This window comes from Mauremys mutica, chromosome 2 (assembly GCF_020497125.1).
Source record: "Mauremys mutica isolate MM-2020 ecotype Southern chromosome 2, ASM2049712v1, whole genome shotgun sequence".
NCBI lineage: Eukaryota > Metazoa > Chordata > Testudines > Geoemydidae > Mauremys > Mauremys mutica.
Window position 1 is genome coordinate 12,368,518 of NC_059073.1, and position 20,204 is coordinate 12,388,721.

Here is a 20,204-nt window from a genome sequence, read left to right on the forward strand (position 1 = left end):
CCCAAGATTCCCGAGTCTTACCATGCCTCTGCTGTCAGCCAATATTTGTGAAATCCATTGGCCAAATATTGCTCATCCCCCTCTAGTGCTGGTCCATATGGAGAATGACAACATACTACTGCTATCAGTTACTCTATTAGCTCAAGTGGCAGAAATTTGGGTGGTGGAGCTAAAAGGTCCTAACCCTGCTGATGACCCACGTAGGTGTCAATATGATGCCATATGATGGAATTTTGGGGTTTTTTGAGTTTTTTTTTTTTTTTAAGCTAGAAAATTATATATACACAAAACTAAATTAAAATGTTACTAAGGTTACAACATTAAGCACTCAACAGTTAATACATGCCAGAATTAAAGTTACCAGTCGCTGTCCCACTTGTGCATAATGATAATCTTTAATTATAAGATCAGATACCATTTTTTCCCTGCACAAGACTCTTGCCTCCTTCAATGCACAAACAGACCTGATCTGGGGATGAATAAGGTTTATATAGTGAAGGTTTATATAGTTGTCTGTGGAACTTCTGTTGCATTTGTTGCAGAAGTTGGAAGGTGTGTAGTGAACAAGGCAGGGGACTGCAGGGAGAGAATGAAAGGCCTCATGTTTAAGGCAGCTGAATAGTGCACTAGAGTATGGGTTTCTATCCCTGCCTCAGCCACAGAGTTGTGTGTGATGCTAGTCAAGTCATTTAAGCCAAACTTTTCATTGGTGGTCACGAACTGTGTGTTACTCATTTTCTGCAGGCCTGACTTGAGACACTGGGATCTGATGGGATATTAATTGGTGTCCCTACATTCCACCAAATCATACCACATGTACACATCTGTCTATAATGCGTAGGGGGAAAAACTGCATGATCATGGGGAACTTCAATTTGAGTGGCATATACTGGAGGTCTCATGCTGCCAGTACTAAAATATCTTGGGAATTTCTACATATTGTAGGTGACCATTTCCTAACTCAAAAAGTGTGCCAACACAGAGGAATTCTATATTAGACTCGCCATGTATAATTAGACATGGCAGATAAAGAGGAACTAAATACTAAAAAAATCAATGGTAGTGTAGGTAAATTATCATGACTTGATCACATTTATAATGTGCAAACAGAATAAAATCCAGACCAATAATATATGTATTTGGTGCTTTAATAGGGCCAATTTCACAAAACTGAAAACAATTATGAGCCAAATCAGCTGAGAGAAAATTTAAATCAGAAAAAAGTGTGAATGCTCTTGTGGCAAATGGCCGACGCTAATGTGGTGGGTCCCAAGCTTTTTCTTAGTGTGGTGGGCCAGGGTGCCACCTGTTGCCCCTATTCTTGGGCGTTGTGGGCTCCGCTCGTGCCCCAGTGTGGGAGGGAGAGGAGCGGGGAAGGGAAGGGACTCAGTTCGCCTCCTACTCCGGGTCCAGCCCCTTCAGCTTTGCAAGCTGCTTACCCTCTTTCTCCTTGGGTAGCGTTTCCCTCGGTCCTCTGTGCTGGTACCCTTCCCCTCAGGGGCGGCTCTGGGAATTTGGCCGCCCCAAGCACGGCGGCATGCCGCAGGGGGCACGCTGCCGGTCACCGGTCCTGCAGCTCCGGGGGACCTCTTTCAGACGTGCCTGCGGAGGGTCCGCTGGTCCCGCGGCTCCGGTGGACCTCCTGCAGGCATGACTGCGGAAGGTCCGCCGAAGCCACCTGCCGCCCTCCCGGCAAAATGCTGCTCCAAGCGCGCGCTTAGCGCGCTGTGGTCTGGAGCCGGCCCTGCTTCCCCTGGTACTGTGGTCTTCTAGTTAACAGCACTACTCCTCCAACTCTAGTCAACTCTCCTGCCCCTCCCTCTCTGTCTGACTGAAGCAGGGAGGTTTTATTAGGTCTCTGACAGGGCCTTAATTGGCCCCAGTGCTCCAATTAACCTGTAGTAACCTTTCCCCAGTCCACAGGGTATAAGGCCTTGATCATCCTGGGGCTTATATACCTCCCATCTACAACACCACGGAGAGGATGTCTCACAATATATGGGAATTATTTAAGAACACTTTCATAGATACCCAAAAAGCCACAATCCCACCATTGAGGAATGCATCCGACAAAGTGGGTATTCACCCACAAAAGCTCATGCTCCAATACATCTGTTAGTCTATAAGGTGCCACAGAACTCTCTGCCGCTTTTACAATTGAGAAAGAAGGTCTTCCTGGTTTAAAACAAGTAGAAGAAAAAAAGACCCAGCTTTGAGGAGAAGTGGGCACCCAAAATTAGTGGATACTTTTATCCTTAATATCTCTGTCTATTCACCATCTGTAAAATGGGGATAATACCCTCTCATCTCACAGGAATGTTGTGAAAGTAAAATCATTAATATCTGTGAAGCATTCAGATTGTCTAGTGATGAGCACCATAGAAGGGCCCAATAAGGAAATTAATAATTCTGTCTTCAGAGCAGGTTTTAAATAGTGCAGTAAATAAGGTTGTACATTGAACAATGAGGATAAAACAAAATATTGAATGGCTCCAATTAAGTGAGCACCATCCACCATCCTGTGCATTCAGTCAGGTAGGAATGCTATGGAAAAAGTAGTATGTGATCATGTGATTAAAGACTATATCATTATGCATAGCCACAACAGGGGTAAATTAAAGTTTCGCAGGCAACGTTAATTTTGGCATTTCCTAACGTTTGAGTACTTGATCTTCCAACCTTAATATTCTTTTAACATGTTTTTTGTGTGCAATATTTTATAGATACACAAAACACGCCATAACAGCAGCACCATCAGGCTACTTCCTCCACAAGTTATAGCAGCAGGTGATTTTAAGCTTTGCATTTAATTTAAAGTGGATGAATTTCAAGAATGAACTATATCACGGTACCTGGTGTATAGAGCAAGACATCTACTGCTTGTGGAAAAGTCTCGCCAATTGAGGGATTAATCTTGTGCTTTAGTGTTTCTGATGTAGTTTTTGGGACCATCATGGGCACTGAAACACAAAGATATTGTATACTTTACAAAACTGTAAAAATTTAAACCTCAAATTATATAAAACTCATGAATTTTAGAATAAACCTGTACCGTTTATTCAGATTATGAGATTAAAGTGTTAACATTTTTAATCTGAATTTAGAAAATGCATCTGGGCCAACAACTTGCATAGTATATCAAATTTCAGCTTCTTAGACACAACCCTTTGCAACACAGGATTTAGAAAAAGTTGAAGCAGACTTAATTATAATGGCAAGTGCACCCCTGAAGCCTATATCACTGACCTTCACTTTTCATCCTGTCAAAGTAAGATAGTTTGGAAGCAGCATAAATGGTTTTGGAGGAATGCAGTGCACCAACTACAGCATCCATCAGGAGGACATTGGTCAGGGCTTGTTGAATATATTGAGGATCCTAAAAATGAAAAACCTGATTTTAGCTCATCTAGTAATCATTTTTCTTACACAGTCCGATCTTCTATACTCACAACAGGGATCTCTCAATATTATCAGAAGCACCCCTACGCCTATAGCAGCATCTGCTGTCTAAGCCAGATCAGTTCTAGCAAACTACTGCCCAGCATCAACCATTCTGTTCCTGAGCAAGCTCATAGAGAAGCTACCCAAAAGGCCAAATTCAAACTCATTTAATTGCAGCTGTTGTTCTATACCTGGCCCAATCCGGATTCAGGTGAGGACATGGATCTAAAACTGTTTTAGTGGCACTGATGAATGGTCACCTGCTATCAGTGGATAGAGGACAGACGTCCACTCTCATCCTTTGGACGTTCCCCTGCAGCTTTCAACATTGTTGACCATAAGATTCTGCTGTCTCACCTGAGAGGGGTGGCAGGAGTCCAAGATAATGTGCTAAAATGGTTTGAGAATCCTTCCTGGAGGGATGCACCCAAGAGTAGTGACAGGAGAGTGCAACTCCACCACTAGCCACCTCATTTGTGGAGTCTCACAAGGATCAATTCTCTCTCCAGTCCTATTCAACACAGCTCCATTAATCCTTCACCACATATGACCATACCACTATCATCATGATAGGCCAGTGCTTGGGCAAGATCAGCTCATGGATCAAGAACAGCTGGCTGAAGCTGTACCCAAGCAAGACAGAGGTGATGCTGGTGGACAGAAGGAAGCATTTTGAAAAGTTGGCAGCCATCATACAGTCTCATTTGGTTGAAGGTACATACCTGCAATTGGTCTGTATACACCATAATTTAGGAGTACTCTTGGATTCCTCACTGAGTCCAAGCTCTCACATACCAGCATCTGAAAGTAACATTTTCTACCATCTCCATTTGGTTAAGAGACCCCATCCTGGTGAACAATGACCATGCTTCAGTTTTTCACAGCTTAGTCACCTCTCAGCTGGAGAGCCACAAGCAAAGCAATATACCTGGTCTTGAAGCCTTCAGAGCTTAGAAAACTAACTGGTGCAGAACGCTGCAACACATCTCTTCTGCAACACTGACTACCACAAGCTCATCACATCCTCTGCTTCCTACACTGGTGTCCCACAGAATAAGTTCAAGGCACTCAGTGCTTCAGTGGCCTGGGCCAGGATAGCTAAAAGAGTGACTATAGCTCCAAGACAGACTCTGTGGTCAACAACTTTGTTCCTCTTGCACAATGTAATGTTCTACAAACGTGTCTGAATGAGCAGAGCTTTCTCAGGGGCGGGCCCAAGATTGTGGAATTAACTCCCACAAACCTTCTCTAACAAACATACAGGGGTGTGTGCGCGCGCGCATGCATACAGGATAGATGTTGTTTATGTGGCTTTAGGCACTACTGGAAAGTGCTCGTATACTACAGTAATGAGAGCGGTGTAGGAACCTATATAGACTTGAATACACCCATCCCAGAAGAACAATTTCAGAGTTGCACAGACATTGATTTCCACTGTTAAAATTATATAAAAACAACTTTGAAATCTAACCCAACCTTACCAGATACACCATTTTCCACTTTTCTGGTGCCATCACCCACTTAATGGAATACTAAATTGTATTGTAATGTAGATTGTGCCATGTGTAACATACTTTACCTGAGCTGGTAATAGCTAGAGCCAGAAGTGCATTAAAGACTCTTATGAAAGACATTTCCTGCCTCTCTCTCTCTCAATAAAGGAAAATCTGCAGCCAGTCTATATCTAATACACAAGAGCCTGACCTGCTAGTAGCAGCCCTTCAAGCTACCATGTACAAGAGGTACATGACGCTCCATCACATATTTTTAGGCAGGAATTGGACCAGTGTCCAAGACTTCTAAGAAAGGAAAATCAGTAGGTATGGTAAAACATTTCCCATTCTCAGCCCCCTGCGTGCTAAATGGTGCACAGGACTGTGCCTTTGTCAGCAGTAAAATAAAGCAAGTAAATAGACAGAGTAAATACTTGGAAAAAAAGTATTTATGAATTTTGGCATGTTAGTATGTGTGGCTCATGTACTACAGTATACAAGATCCTTCTGCTGAAGGCAGCATCAGCTCTAGCCACGAGGTCCGGCCTGCAGTGCGGTGGTGAATGTATAAAGTTTAGACCAAGTGACCACTTTGCATATGTCTTCATAATAGACTCAAGTTTTTTTCTGCCCAGAATATGGACATCTTTCTATAAGAGTGCAATATGAACTTACATTGCAAGGCTTTTTAGCTAGCTTTACAGCTACTGGGGAACTGAGATTTATTTCAATTCTGGATAAAAACCCTAAACAGATGTTCAGAAATAAAGATACAGGACTGCTCTTGCGATGCCCAGTTTCTTCGGGACTACAACAAATATTAAATGTGCTATGTAATCATTCTCAGTCCTGTAGCTTCTCTACTTCTCCAACACAGATAAGTGATCTATTTGTTCCCAGATTACCATCAACGTCTTTGGACTGGATGAATATTCTGTTTGTATAAACCTTCTCCGTGGGGTCTCTGTGGTGCAGGAATCCGTGTTAGCCCATCTACTCACAGGATTCAGGACCACATGTCCGGGCATGGTAAAATCCTCTCACCATGTGACCTTTCATAATAACGTGCCAAGCAAAATGAGGAACATTTTCTATTAAGGCCTCCATTTCACACGTTTTTTTAAAAAAGAGGTGTGGGGAGAAAGGTCACAAACAAAAAACCAAAAGGCTGACGTGCGACAAAAAACTTACTTTGCACATTTAATTTTGACAACCAGATTTTAAATTATTTCTTCTTAAATTATAGTACTTCAAGATGTACTATAGTAATAAACAGAATCATGTTTTAGTAAATCTTCATTTTTTTTTTTTTGCCATATGAGGCCTCCCTGTTCTCTTTTATTCATTCTTAGCTAAAAAGCAGAAAATTCATTTCCAAGTTTTTATGTGAACTCCAAAGTACACGAGGAACAGAAACATTTATAAATAGTGATTACAAATAGCTCAACACACAAAGTAATATTTATACCTTGTGATCATCTGCCATTTTCTTCCCAGCCCACATCTCTTTCACCATCAAGTGCCAAAGATCACACTCTGTCTTAAGGTTAGCTTCAAAGACTTCCTTTTTGGACACGGACTTAATCCTCAGAGTGGGTATTCTCAGAAGAAGGAAAGCTACAGTAGTACTTTTAACATCCTGTAAATGCAGAGAAACAAAGAAACCAGTAAAGCACAATCACAGACAAGGTGCAGTATTCATTAAGCATGACAACTTCTAACATTCCTAGCCAAAACTAATTCTCTTGTGTTGACATACACAAACACCCGGACAGGGTCTCTAATCAGCGTTTATGAGAACTAAATGTTTGAAGGACAATTTATGTTTAGGTAAATTGCTAAACAGGGGGTGAGCTCAGACTACTTCTGATTGTACAAAATGTGCTCATTTTACTGTTGACCCCATCCATTCTCACTCCCTAGCCTCAATTTGTTTTTTCAGACACACGTGTGTCTTTTCATAAATCCAGACTATAAGCTCTTTGGGCAACTGCCTTTTTTCTACAGGTCTGTACAGCACCTACCCTATTGGGCACTGATCCACTACTAGCGGGGCCAATCGGCACTGAGAAATACCTCAAACTTTGGTTGTAGCCATAGACAGAATTAGTGATTTTTTAAAGATATATTCCCTACCATTGTAGTTCTCTCTCTTGTATAACATTCATGAAACGTCTCAGCTTGAGAGAGAGGCTGTGCTACCAGGATGGAGTCTGGCATATTCTTGCTCACAATCATGTAACAGATCACAACAACTACTTACTTCATGCTCACCTCTATATTCCTGAAAGTTGTGATCTCAACATAGCCAGGCCTTCCTTCAGTCAAAAGGAACAAGCGCTTCTGCGTCATTGCTATTTTTCCTACTCCATAATTAGTTTTAACTGAGCAGGATAACTTGTAGACACATTCATTTGTATCTAAATGCTCTAGTACAGTGCGTGGCAAATTAACCTCTTGAGCCTCTGCTTCTGTTTCCTTCCAGTAGTTGTAGAAATCTTTGAATGTTTCAGGGTCAATTTGTTTCTGGTGTCCTTAAAAGTTTTTAAAAGTTATTCATTATTTGAAGCCATTATATGAATTTAATATATATTTTGAGGATACTATGGGTTAGATTGTGCCCAAGCCCTGAGCAAGGGTTGGTGTATAAGCTGCCACGAGTAACCCCAGGAGACATTTCAAAGTGAGAATTCCTCCCCTGCTTTCTCTTTGTCCCTGGAGGGAAGAAGTATTTTGCTGCTAGCTTATACCATTGGCCTCTGTCCATCCATTTGGTTCTCTCCCCACCCGCCCCAGGGAGGAAGTAAACAGCTGCACAGCCTCTCTCACTTCCACAAGCCCAAGCAGCCCACATAAAGGAATTCTTACTCGTCTGCTAAATCTGATACTCTTCATTAGGATTTTCTAGCTCTTTATTCTCTTGATCATATATTTCCTGTATAATGGATAAGACTAGACTTGATAATAATAATCATTAATCTGCAGACCAAAAGCTTATAAACCATACACATCCCAAAAATCACTTTAAACTGTAGCTTCATAAAACTGGCTGCTTTTGGACTCCAGATATTCCAACTCAAACAGATAATTATAAATTATATGCTACTGATTGTAGTAAATGTAGAATTTCTTGCTATTTTGGTCCAGTGACCAGAGTATGTGATAAATGTGACAATTATGTTCCAGTTATTACACACAGCAAATTGCAAATGGTTTGGTCTTTATTACCCTGGAGAACCAGAACACAAAATTCATGTTTCAGATTTAGGAGGTAAAGAAATTATCCTGGACACATCATCCTGAACTTTTCTTTTACAATCCATGATACTTATGCAGGCTCTAATGTTAGCTTCATGAAAAATTTTGCCCTTGATATTAAAATTCCAGACCTTTCTTGAACAGATTGCTAGTCTGCGATACTGTTTAGTGGTTTTATCATACAGACATATTATCTGCTGGGGATTAGGATAGGACTATATTTTAATCTGTAATCTAAATCAAGATAGAGCTGTCCTATCACTGGACAACTAAATGCTAATACAAAAAAAAGACTGAAATCTTCACCCACTGACTATGGTGAACAGGTCTGAAGACACCACCACCGACACCATTTAGCACCTGGTGTAGAACGAGTCAAATGTACTGCACTAAATAAGATCTTCTGCAATTATCCCAATTAAAAATTGCCAACAAGATGGAGTTTCATTTTCTGTGGAACTTAAATTTCACAACCAAAATGAGGAGGATGTAACACAAAGGCCCCAATTCAGTGAGATACCTAAGTACATGCTTAACTTTAAACACATGAATAGCACCATTTATTACTTAGGTGAGTTTGGGTCTACGTGCATAACTGAGTAATGTAATGGAAATGATAGACTGTGGTAACAATGCTTGTGTGTTTAAAAAATTACAAAAACATTTTACTGTGAATTTAAAAGTTCTGTGCTACATGGACACACACAGATTCAATACACACACAGACACTTATTGCACTGAGAAACATTTGAAAATATTTTCCTGAAGGCCAGAGGAAAAAAACAGACTCTAGACAGCAACTTCCATCACTTATCAATAGAAGTATAAAAATATTTATACAACAAAAATAGATGTTAATTAACACAGCATATTTTCTGCTTACCTACTGTTAAGGCATCAAATAGACGGCGTATTGTGTCTATATCTTTGACAATCCCAGATTCTTGGATTCGCTTCACAAAATCGTCCAACTGCATGTGTGTTTTTGGTAATTTAAAATTTTTCACATGGTCATCTACTTTTGTAACTTCTCGTTGTTTTTCCATCACTTGACTAACCAACCTCTTCAACTCGGGTTTGCGCTCTGCTAGGGAACGTTCAGAAGGAGGCATAGTTTCCACCATCTTCCTCACAAGATCAGTAGGGAAAATTCTTATGTCTGTTTTATATAGATTTTGAAAGTCTGAAAGCGCATCCAGTAGTTTTCCTTGCATCAAACCAATAAGTCCGCGAAGGTAGAAATATCTTGCCAGCAATGCTGAATTATGTTGTAAAATATTTATAGCTCTGGTGAGATGATTGATAAAATCTGTATAGTAGGTGTGAACACACTGACTCATCAGAGGAAAGTGAATTTCTGGGATCTTGAATGTACTAATTGATTTAGATGACAATTTTACAGCTAAAAAAGAAAAGTAAAATTCTCGATATAAAAGTGAAGAATGAAAGCCTACAAGTATCTTCAAACAAGGAATTTTTTAAAAAATTAAAAACGTATCCTGCATAACCTAAAATGTGACCTGCGCTCCCAGTAATGCAATATTATGCCTGTGAGAGAAATAAAGTTGTTCACCACACACTCCTTGATGCCAGCACAGACCCTGATTCAGTAGTCCGTCCCTATTCAGCAGAACACCTAAGCACATGCTTTACTTCTGGTACATGTTTAAACCCCACTGACTTCGCTGAACAGAGATGAGCTTAAGCATCTGCTTAAATGTATTTCTGAACTGAGCCCTAGGTGGGAAAGGATAAATGGGCACAGTAACTGGTCCAGGAAGTAGCCCCACAATGACAACACTAGAGTAGGTGTTCAGTCCCCTGTGGTGGTTGCAGGATAGCACAATTCTCAGCACAGAGCAGCCAAAGGTTCAGGATGATGCAAGTCACTACTTCATGCACAGTTTGGTTACCACCTCCTGACTTCCGCTGTGTTTACATGGTCAGTGTGATGCTGTATAGAAAGGAAGGTGACCATCTACGCTAATATGGTCCTGTTGCAAAATTGTGATAAATCTTGTATTAAGTACAAGACCTTGTGCGTGGGGTTATGACATTTTTGTGTGTTTGCATCTTAAACATGTTGTGGGTCTGAGAAACGCTCACATGTTAGCTCTTTAGAAATAACACAGGAATTGTAAACTAAGGTGTCTGCATGTTGTCCCTGAAGATAGCTCACATGGCACTTTGGCAAAAGGTGCAAGCTAGAATCTGCAATTCAGATGGATGGATGACAGAGCACGAATGCCATGAAGCTGCCTGACATGTAACACAACCAGGATTTTTCCAGCAAAAAGGGGTCAAGATATAAAAGGATTGGCTACAGTGTTGTTTTTGGTGTGTGACTTGAAGTATTGATTGAGCTGGGTAAGTGACTTGCCCCAGAAAGCTGGAAGAACCTGATGTGTGGTGAATTTGGTTTAAATAATTTTTCACCATAAAGTCCAGTTTGTAAGAGTGGTACTATAGGCTGCAGTGTCTACGGTGACTGTCTATGGCTCTATGGTAAAATTAGTATAGTGCTCCAGGAATCCACATTCGTTGCTGGTTTGGTGAAATCTAATTGTAGAATATAACACCAGTTTGGGTGTGCCTGCCCTGTTTTCTGACAGTCTGACCAGAGATTGGCACCAGGAGAGTGAGCACCCAAGTATCTGGTCCATGATATCACAAGATACTGTACTTGTTGGATACATTTTTCCTTACCACGCTCTGTCTCTGATCTTCGGAGTGATGAAGTCCTAGCAGGACTATCATGAGGCTTAATATCTTGTAGATTAGGCATACTTATTACCATACGTTTACTAATCATATATTGAGGGTTAAATCTTTTAGAAGCCATTTTCTCCACAGTCAGTCTTCTTGGGCTATCAAGCATTGAATTTAATCTGAAGAAAACAATTTTTAATTACATTTTACACATTATACTATGCAGCAGCATAAATGAAGATAAATTGTAATTTATTATTATTACTCTTTTTTGTATTACAGTAACACCTACCAACTCACAGCACTCTCACTATCGCCAATTTACTGCAGGACATTTACTGCAAAGGATGTGACAAAAATTTAATAAAGATGGCTCATCAATTACCTAGAAAGACAAGGTTACTCAGCTTGTGTAGTAACTGAGGTTCTTCGAGATGGTTGTCCCTCTGGGTGCTCCATTTTAGGTGTCTTGGCACCCTTTGCTTGTAACTGGAGATCTGTAGTAGCAGTGCCCAGTTGGACCACGCATGCACTGTAGCAGTCTTGCACCGCTCCGAGCGGTTACATAGCAGTGCACAGCTAACTGTCCCCCAGTTCCTTCTCTACCCCACAGAATCAGCCAGAAACTCCACAGCAGAGGGAAGGAGGGAGGGGAGTGGAGCACCCACATGGACAACCATCTCGAAGAACCTCAGTTACTACGCAAGGTAACTCTTCTTCAAGGAGTGCTTCCTATTGGTGCTCCACTTTAGGTGACTATTGAGCAGTGCCCCTCAGTGGAGGGTAGGGGCTTTGGAGTTGGTTTATTGATGGTGGATAACACCATAAGTCCAAACTGAGCATCTGCTGCTGATTGTTGTTTTAACACATAGTGTTTAGTGAAAATATGGGCTGACGTCCAGGTACCTGCTTTGCAAAAGTCAATGATAGGTACATTATTTAGAAAGGCCACAGATGCTGCTAACGCTCTGGTGGCGCGTGCGCGGACTGGGGTTGCAGATTGTTGTTTTGGTAGCACAAATGGATACATCCACATACCCATTTGGATAGTCTCTGTTTTAAGATGGTTTGGCCCCTCATGCATTCTGTTATGGAAATGAATAGTCTAGGTGATTTTCTGAATGTTTTGTTCTTTTTATATAGAAAGCTAATGCTCTGAAAACATCTAGCATGTGGAGTGAGGCCTCCCTCCCGTAAGCATGTGGCTTCAGGAAAAATACAGGTAAATAAATGGGTTGAATTAAATGAAAAGGGAAGGCGACCTTGGGTATGAATTTAAGATACAATCATACTCTCTCCTCGGGCCCTACACTCCCAGCTATCTTCGAGACACCACTGACTTCCTGAGGAAACGACAATCCATTGGTGATCTTTCAGAAAACACCATCCTGGCCACTGTGGATGTAGAAGCCCTCTACACCAACATCCGACACCAAGATGGACTACAAGCCGTCACGAACAGTATCCCCGATAATGTCACGGCAAACCTAGTGGCTGAACTTTGTGACCATTTCACATTGGGGACAATGTATACCTTCAAGTCAGCAGCACTGCTATGGGTACCCACATGGTCCCACAGTATGCCAACATTTTTATGGCTGACTTAGAACAACGCTTCCTCAGATCTCGTCCCCTAACGCCCCTACTCAACTTGCGCTACATTGATGACCTCCATCTTCTGGACCCATGGAAAAGAAGCCCTTGAGGAATTCCACCATGATTTCAACAATTTCCATCCCACCATCAACCTCAGCCTGGACTAGTCCACACAAGAGATCCACCTCCTGGACACTACAGTGCTGATAAGCGATGGTCACAACCACCACCCTATACCAGAAACCTACTGACCACTATACTTACCTACATGCCTTCAGCTTTCATCCAGACCAGACCATATCACACAATCGATTATCTACAGCCAAGCTCTAAGATACAACCGCATTTGCTCCAACCCCTCAGACAGAGGCAAACACCTACAAGTGCTCTATCAAGCATTCTTACAACTACAATACCCACCTGCTGAAGTGAAGAAACAGATTGACAGAGCCAGAAGAGTATCCAGAAGTCACCTACTACAGGACAGGCTCAACAAAGAAAGTAACAGAACACGACTAGCCGTCACCTTCAGCCCCCAGCTAAAACCTCTCCAACACATCAAGGATCTACAACCTGTCCTGAAGAACGATCCCTCACTCTCACAGATCTTGGAAAACAGGCCAGTCCTTGCTTACAGACAGCCCCCCAACCTGAAACAAATACTCACCGGCAACCACAGACCCACACAACAAAAACACTAACCCAGGAACCTATCCTTGCAACAAAGCCCGTTGCCAACTCTGTCCACATATCTATTCAGGGGACACCATCATAGAACCTAATCACATCAGCCACGTTATCAGAGGCTTGTTCACCTGCACATCTACCAATGTGATATATGCCGTCATGTGCCAGCAATGCCCCTCTGCCATGTACATTGGCCAAACCGGACAGTCTCTATGCAAAAGAATAAATGGACACAAATCAGATGTCAAGAATTATAACATTCAAAACCAGTCGGAGAACACTTCAACCTCCCTGGTCATTCAATTACAGACCTCAAAGTTACAATACTCCAACAAAAAAACCCTTCAAAAACAGACTCCAACAAGAAACTGCAGAATTGGAATTAATTTGCAAACTGGACACCATTAAATTAGGCTTGAATAAAGACTGGGACTGGATGGGTCATTACACAAAGTAAAACCTATTTCCCCGTGCTAATTTTTCCCCTACTTTTACTCACACCTTCTTGTCAACAGTTGGAAATGGGCCATCCTGATTATCACTACAAAAGTTTTTTTTCTTGCTGCTGCTAATAGCCCACCTTAATTGATTACTCATGTTATAGTTGGTATGGCAACACCCATATTTTCATGTCCTCTGTGTATATATTTTCCTACTGTATTTTCCACTGCAAGCATCCGATGAAGTGGGTTTTAGCCCATGAAAGCTTATGCTCAAATAAATTTGTTAGTTTCTAAGGTGTCACAAAGTACTCCTCGTTCTTTATCCTTAAAGAATGTTGTATAAGGTGGATGTACCATTAGGGCACCTAATTCTCCCACCCATCTTGCGGACATGATAGCAATGAGGAAAGCCACCTTCATAGATAAGTGCAACAAGGAGCAAGTTGCAAGGGGCTCAAACGGTTTTCCTGTGAGGCCACACAGAACAAGGCTGAGGTCCCACATGAGTCTAGGGTTTCTTAGAGTGGGATAAGTGTTTTCTATGCCTTTAAGGAAGCGTTTAATCATCAGGTGAGCAAATATAGTGACTCCGTCCACCTTGTCATAGAAGGAGGTGATGGCAGCCAAGTGAACTCTGATCGAGCTTGTGGATAGCCCTGATTTTTTAAGCCCCAGTATATTGTCAAGGATTCTCGGTAGTGGGGTCGACTGTGGACAGATCTGTTTGTCCTGGCACCAAGTGCAGAATTGTTTCCACTTATGGATATATGGGTCTTTGTGCTTAGTCTTCAACTGCTCAGTCTATATCTTTCACTTCCTCAGAACAGTCCTTCTCAACCCCCACATCAGCCATGGAGTAATTAACCAGGCCTTGAGGTGGAGTACTGCAAAGTTGGGGTGACAGACGCATCCCGCATCTTGTGATAGAAGGTGAGGCACTAAGGGAAGGGTATGAGGCGGTTTCACTGCCATCTGACGCAGGTATGGGAACCACATTTGTCTGGGCCATGTGGGTACAATGAGAATCATCCTGGATTTGTCCTGCCTGATCCTGTGAATGACTTGGCTTAGGAGTGGAGTTGGGGGAAATGCATACATCAGTGGCGCTTCCCAGTTTAGGAGTGTGTCGCCTAGGGAGCGGTGTCCCAAACTGGCCTGGGAGCAATAGTATTGGTATTGGAAATGCTGATTCCCTAGGGTGAATTTCAAGAACCTTCTGTGTGATGAGTGAATAGTAATATGAAAATGGCTCTCAGCCCTTGACCTCCAGGATGCTAATCTCCTTTCTCTAATACCTGAATTACTGTGGTTAGTCTCATCATTTTGAAACATCATGTTCTCACAAATTTGTTGAGTTTTTGTAAACCCAAAATGGGTCTCCACCCGCCATTCTCTTTCTGAGTTAGAAAGTAATGGAAATAAAAACCTCTCCCTGTGTTGGGATGGTACGGGTTCCAAGACACCTAATTGTATGAGGTGGTTTATTTCCTGTTATAACAGGTGCTCGTGAGGGGGTCCCTGAAGAGGGATGGGGAAGGGGGTTGGGTAGGTGAGATAGAAATAAAGGGGATGGAGTAGCCCTTCTGGATAATCTCTAGAACCCATTTGTCTGTCATGATGGTGTTCCAGACTGGGAAGCATGGTGACAGATGGTTCCGGAACCAGAGAGTGCGATGGTCTCGTGCCCTTGACCACACCTTTAAAAATGATTGTCTGGAGGTGGATGGTTGAGACAATGAAGATTGATCTTTGTTCTGCCGACGTCTAGTCTGGTTTTGTTTATGCTGTTGGTTGTACTGTCTTTGTGGCTGCAAGTATGGTGTAGACCAGAATCTCTGGTTGTAAAACCTACTCTGTTTCCTTTAATTTGCAGGTATGTATATGCCCAGGGTTTTTAAGCTCACCCTTGAGTCCTTTAAGGTGTGTAGAGAGACATCGGTTTTCTCTGCAAATAATTTTTATCCTTCAAAGGATAAGTCCTTAACAGTTGCTTGGATCTCTCTTGGGAACCTGGAAAGGTGGAGCCAGGATGCACAGCACAGGACCATGGATGTAGCGCTGGACCATGCTGCCGTGTCTGCAGAGTCAAGAGAGGCCCGTAGGGCTGTCCTAGTGAAGAGACACCCTTCAGAAACATTTGCCTTATCTTGCTCTTTTTTGTCATTAGGTAAACTTTCAACAAATTCTGACATTTTCACAAACAGATTGTGTGCATATTTTGCCAGTAGGGCCGCATAATTGGCTATGCGGAACTGGAGTGTGGGGGAGGAGTAGGCTTTCCATCCAGTGAAGTCTAGCCTTTTCCAGTCCTTATCATACGGGGTCATTCTGGACTGATGTTGTTTTCCCCCTTTGGTTGATTGCATCCACCACGAGAGTTTGGTGTAGGGTGGATGAATAAAAATTCAGCTCCTTTTGCTGGCACATAATACTTTTTGTAAGACCTCTTACACGAGAGAGGGGCTGTAGTGGGTGTCTACGAGATTATTTTTGCAGGCTCCATGATATCATCATTAATTGGCAGGGCTATCTCTGCTGCTGAGGATACCTGTAGTATGTCCAGGAGCTTGTGCTGGGTCTCTGGTAGTTGTGCTAGCGAAATGTCCAGGGGTTCAGCTACCCTTCTGAAGAGGTCTTGAAAAGATCTGAAATCATCCCCCATAGTGGGGGGTGGTGGCATTATTGTTTCATCCGGTGACAAAGATGAGATGCGAGTGGGCTGCAGAGTGTCATCTTCAGCTGTGTCCTCAGGCTCCTCGGTCTCTTCCTCTTGTGTCTCTGAGGGTGCTGGGATAGTTGGTGAAGGGGACAGTGTTGCTCTGGACCTAAGCAGGTTAGGGGGCCTGAGATTTTGGGCCCTATACATTGCCCATGGATCCCAGTATGGCCAGCTGGGTGGGAATGGTATGGGGGTGGTGCCCATGGTTGCTCATACCAGCCCCACATGTCTGTAGATGTTTGGTGATGAGAAGGTCCAGGTTTAGGCAAGGAGTGTATATTACTGCCTCATCCTCTTCTTCCTCATCATTGGAGATAGGAGGAGCTGACCCACAGGGAATGGTTACCAGGCTTGGTCCTGGTCTAGATGGGGTACCGTCGGTACTAAGTAGAGGAGATTCAGGCATTGAGGCCTCTATCAGGGCCACATGCCTCGTGAATTGCTGCGGGACCGTGAAGCTCGGTGCCGGGAAGGCATCATGCACTGACCACAAACTATAAGTTGAAGCTGTCGGTGCCGATGACTTAGAGCTGTGCTACATAGGTACAGCAGGTGGCGCCATTGTACTGCTCAGTGCTGAGGTTTTCTTCAGAACAGACTTCTACCTGCACCTGCATTACAGCTAGCCCACACAGGGTCTTTAGCTTCTCGAGAAGTCTCGGTACCAGACGTTCCCGGTACCTCACGGTCCGGCACTCTCGGTGCCACTGGTACCAGGGCAGATTTTTCATTTGGAGATCACTTTCTTTTAGGTTATCCTCAGTGTGGGGATGTTTGGGGCCACTTTTTGATAGCCTTTCTAGGAGCAGGCTCCTTAGCAGCCGTTGTTGAAGCAGATCCCCTGTCAGACGCTGCCGCTGGCAACTGTTGGCCAGGAGGCGTCCTGGACTCTGGGTCGGAGGCTGGTCTGAGGGATTTCTCCATCATAAGGAGCTTTAAATGGAGATCCCTGTCCTTCCTTGTCCTTCCTGTCAGTTTTCAACAGTGTGGACATTTTTGGGTAATGTGCGTCTTGCCAAGGCAGTTGACATACTGTGTGTGGCCATCAGACCCTGGTGTGGAGAGTCTGCAAGTTGGGCAGCGTTTAAAGCCTGGTGAGCTATGCCTGCCTGAAAGAGAAAGTCCTTTGGCGAAAACAGGGATAAATCCTGTTTTTCTTTCTTTTCTTTTTTTCAAGGCAAGAGCCGAGTACCTGCCGGGGAGGCAGGAATAAAAGAGGGAAGGGAACATATTTTTTAAAGAAGAAAAATAAAGTAAAACATAAAATATAAAGGACAAGGGGATAGGGTAGATAACTACAACTAAGCTAACACTATCGTAAACAGCTATGAACTATTAAAGTAAGAGAGGGTGCTGCTGTCACTCCAACTCAAGGCAAAGGCGGTAGAAAAGGAACTGGGGGACGGTTGGCTGTGCACCGCTATGAAACCGCTCAGAGTTGCGCGAGACAGCTACGGCACGTGCGCGGCCCAAGTGGGCACTGCTACTACAAATCTCCAATTACAAGTGCAGGGCGCCAAGACATCTAAAGTGGAGCACCCACAGAGACACTCCTTGAAGAACTTATGTATATATAGGAAATGATCCTACATCACTAACATTCTAAGACATTTTTGCATTGATTTCAATGGAAGGAAAATCAAGTCTGTGGTAAACTGTAGTGAGAAAATTTTACCTATCTTCTTCAGACTGAGTGCTCACTTCAAGACGGGCAAAAGCATCCATCTTTCTGTTCAGACGAGCTTTAAGAAACGAGTGAAATATATGGGTCTCTAACACCTGCAATACACAACAGCAAACTGATATTAACTGTTGATCATATACAAGTATACATTTTTTATTAATAGCCTTCATCCATTTTATTGACTTAATAGAATTAAATGCAAAAGCCTATAGGAATGCAATGTTAACATTGCACAATTTAAAAAAAAACGTAAAGAAAAGCAAAACTTAAAAATTCCAACAGCAACATCAAGTCAACCTCTTTACACACCCTGTATAATTTTATGGTATACATTTTAATGATAGACAGTAATATATTAAACTACAAATTTAACAAGAAAAAAACAAACTAAATTTTATATTTTCTAAATTTTTTTTATTTTAACTGTGCAACTTTAAACTTAATTCATGATGTGAAGGAAGAGGCTCCTCACAGCTCCATGTTAAAAAATTCTACCGCCAAACTGAAGAGAAAATTGGGATGATATCCCTGCCATTGACTGAATATTCCCTCTTGTGAGAACCATTAAATTATCCCTCCCTAAGGTGACTTATCGCTGAGACTCTTAGAAATACATCTAAAGCCCCAAATTTTGCCCCTTAGAATAGACAAGACTGAAAAAAAAAATCAGATATTAAAGTCAAAAATATTACACCCACATCCAAACTCTCCCAAAAGGTCTCCCTTCTTCCCTTACCACTACAAATGACAGAAAATCGATCATCATCATCATATGTAACCAATAATTTGTATCATTTCTAGAAACACAGTATAAACACTTCTAGCACAGGGCTCTTAATCTTGTTCACCAATGCACCAAACTACCCTATTCAACAAAGCATTTAAGCACATGTTTAAGTCTCATTGATGTTGGCTCCCTACTATCCATCTAGGTTTTTATACCATACCTATGCCTGTGATACCTGACCTCCTTACAAATTTGCTAAGGTTAACGCAAGATGATATCTATATCTTTGGTTGTAGTTATGAAAAAGATCTTTCTTTAAATGGAAAAACAAATAAACTGATTCTCCACTACTTTGTCTGGGGCATAAACTCCATGTCCGGGAAGAGGTATCACAGGCTAAGGGCTAGGGGGAATTATGCTCACAGGGCTTCAGCGAATTTGAATAATATATTTATGTATTTAAAAAATAAGAAAGGAAAAAAGAAACTGCATATATAAGAAGTTCTGCTACAATGCAATGGGGCAGGACTAAAATTACCAGGTGGTCCATTCCAATTAAAAATACTGTATATAGATCAATGTATTTCTAATGCACTTGTCAAAGTGGCATCTAAGCAGCAATTCTGGGATTTTTATTTATATGTATTTGTAACTTTATTTTCCCACTAGATGGCATACTATATTGACAATTGGGTTTATTAAGATAACAGGTAGCAGCAACTGAACCAATTGCCCTTTCAATATAATGCTTGGTATTATTGGCCACTTTATCAAATGCGGTCCAATTTGATTTTGTTGTAAATGAACATATCATTAGGCTATTTAGCATTTAAGAAAATAAGGTCATTTTATTTTATTTTGGTAAACTGAGGACTTAGATGGCACAAATCCTCAAAGCAACTTGAAGATGTAAAACATTATATACACGTCAATTTTAGTTCTTAACTTACTAATATTTAATTTACAATGAAGTGTTAGAAACTATTATACAAATTGTGCTTTTAACAAATAATTCGTATGCAACTTTTTTATGGCTTTGAAATTTCTTTATAAACATTTTAAGCTGTCTTGAGGAAATATTCCTGCATAGAAATAGTAGTGGATTGTTTCATGATTTGTACATTTTTTCCTTGCTCTGTTTGCCATACATATTTTGCACAATAAATATCTTTGCAAAATAAAAATTATCCTACCATAAATTTGGCAGTTTGTCCTATTAGATCTGCATGAATGTTAGTATAGTCTACAGAACAGATTTAAGTAAAATGAATTACTGTTTTGATCCATTTCCTTCAAACTTGGGCATCTTCTAGAAATAGGTCATTCAAAAATATTCTACTTGTTGTTTGGAGACGCGAACTAAAAAAGCTTCATTATCTAGTCAAGGTAAAAACTAATTATTACAATCTATTAGTGGTAGTGATTGGATTTCTTTGCCAGATGCAGA

The 20,204-nt window shown here is 41.7% G+C and overlaps 1 protein-coding gene across 1 annotated transcript in view; it reads right to left on the reverse strand.

Moving 5' to 3' along the window:
- Positions 1-20,204, reverse strand: part of DENND3 (DENN domain containing 3) — a 72,937-nt gene that overhangs the window by 12,973 nt on the left and 39,760 nt on the right. The window contains exons 11-17 of the mRNA XM_045007062.1: positions 18,022-18,125; positions 10,899-11,080; positions 9,076-9,594; positions 7,209-7,468; positions 6,403-6,573; positions 3,247-3,376; positions 2,853-2,960 (exon numbers count right to left, since the gene is read on the reverse strand). Of these exons, the coding sequence (XP_044862997.1) occupies positions 2,853-2,960; positions 3,247-3,376; positions 6,403-6,573; positions 7,209-7,468; positions 9,076-9,594; positions 10,899-11,080; positions 18,022-18,125 (1,474 nt within the window). The remainder of the gene's footprint in view (positions 1-2,852; positions 2,961-3,246; positions 3,377-6,402; positions 6,574-7,208; positions 7,469-9,075; positions 9,595-10,898; positions 11,081-18,021; positions 18,126-20,204) is intronic.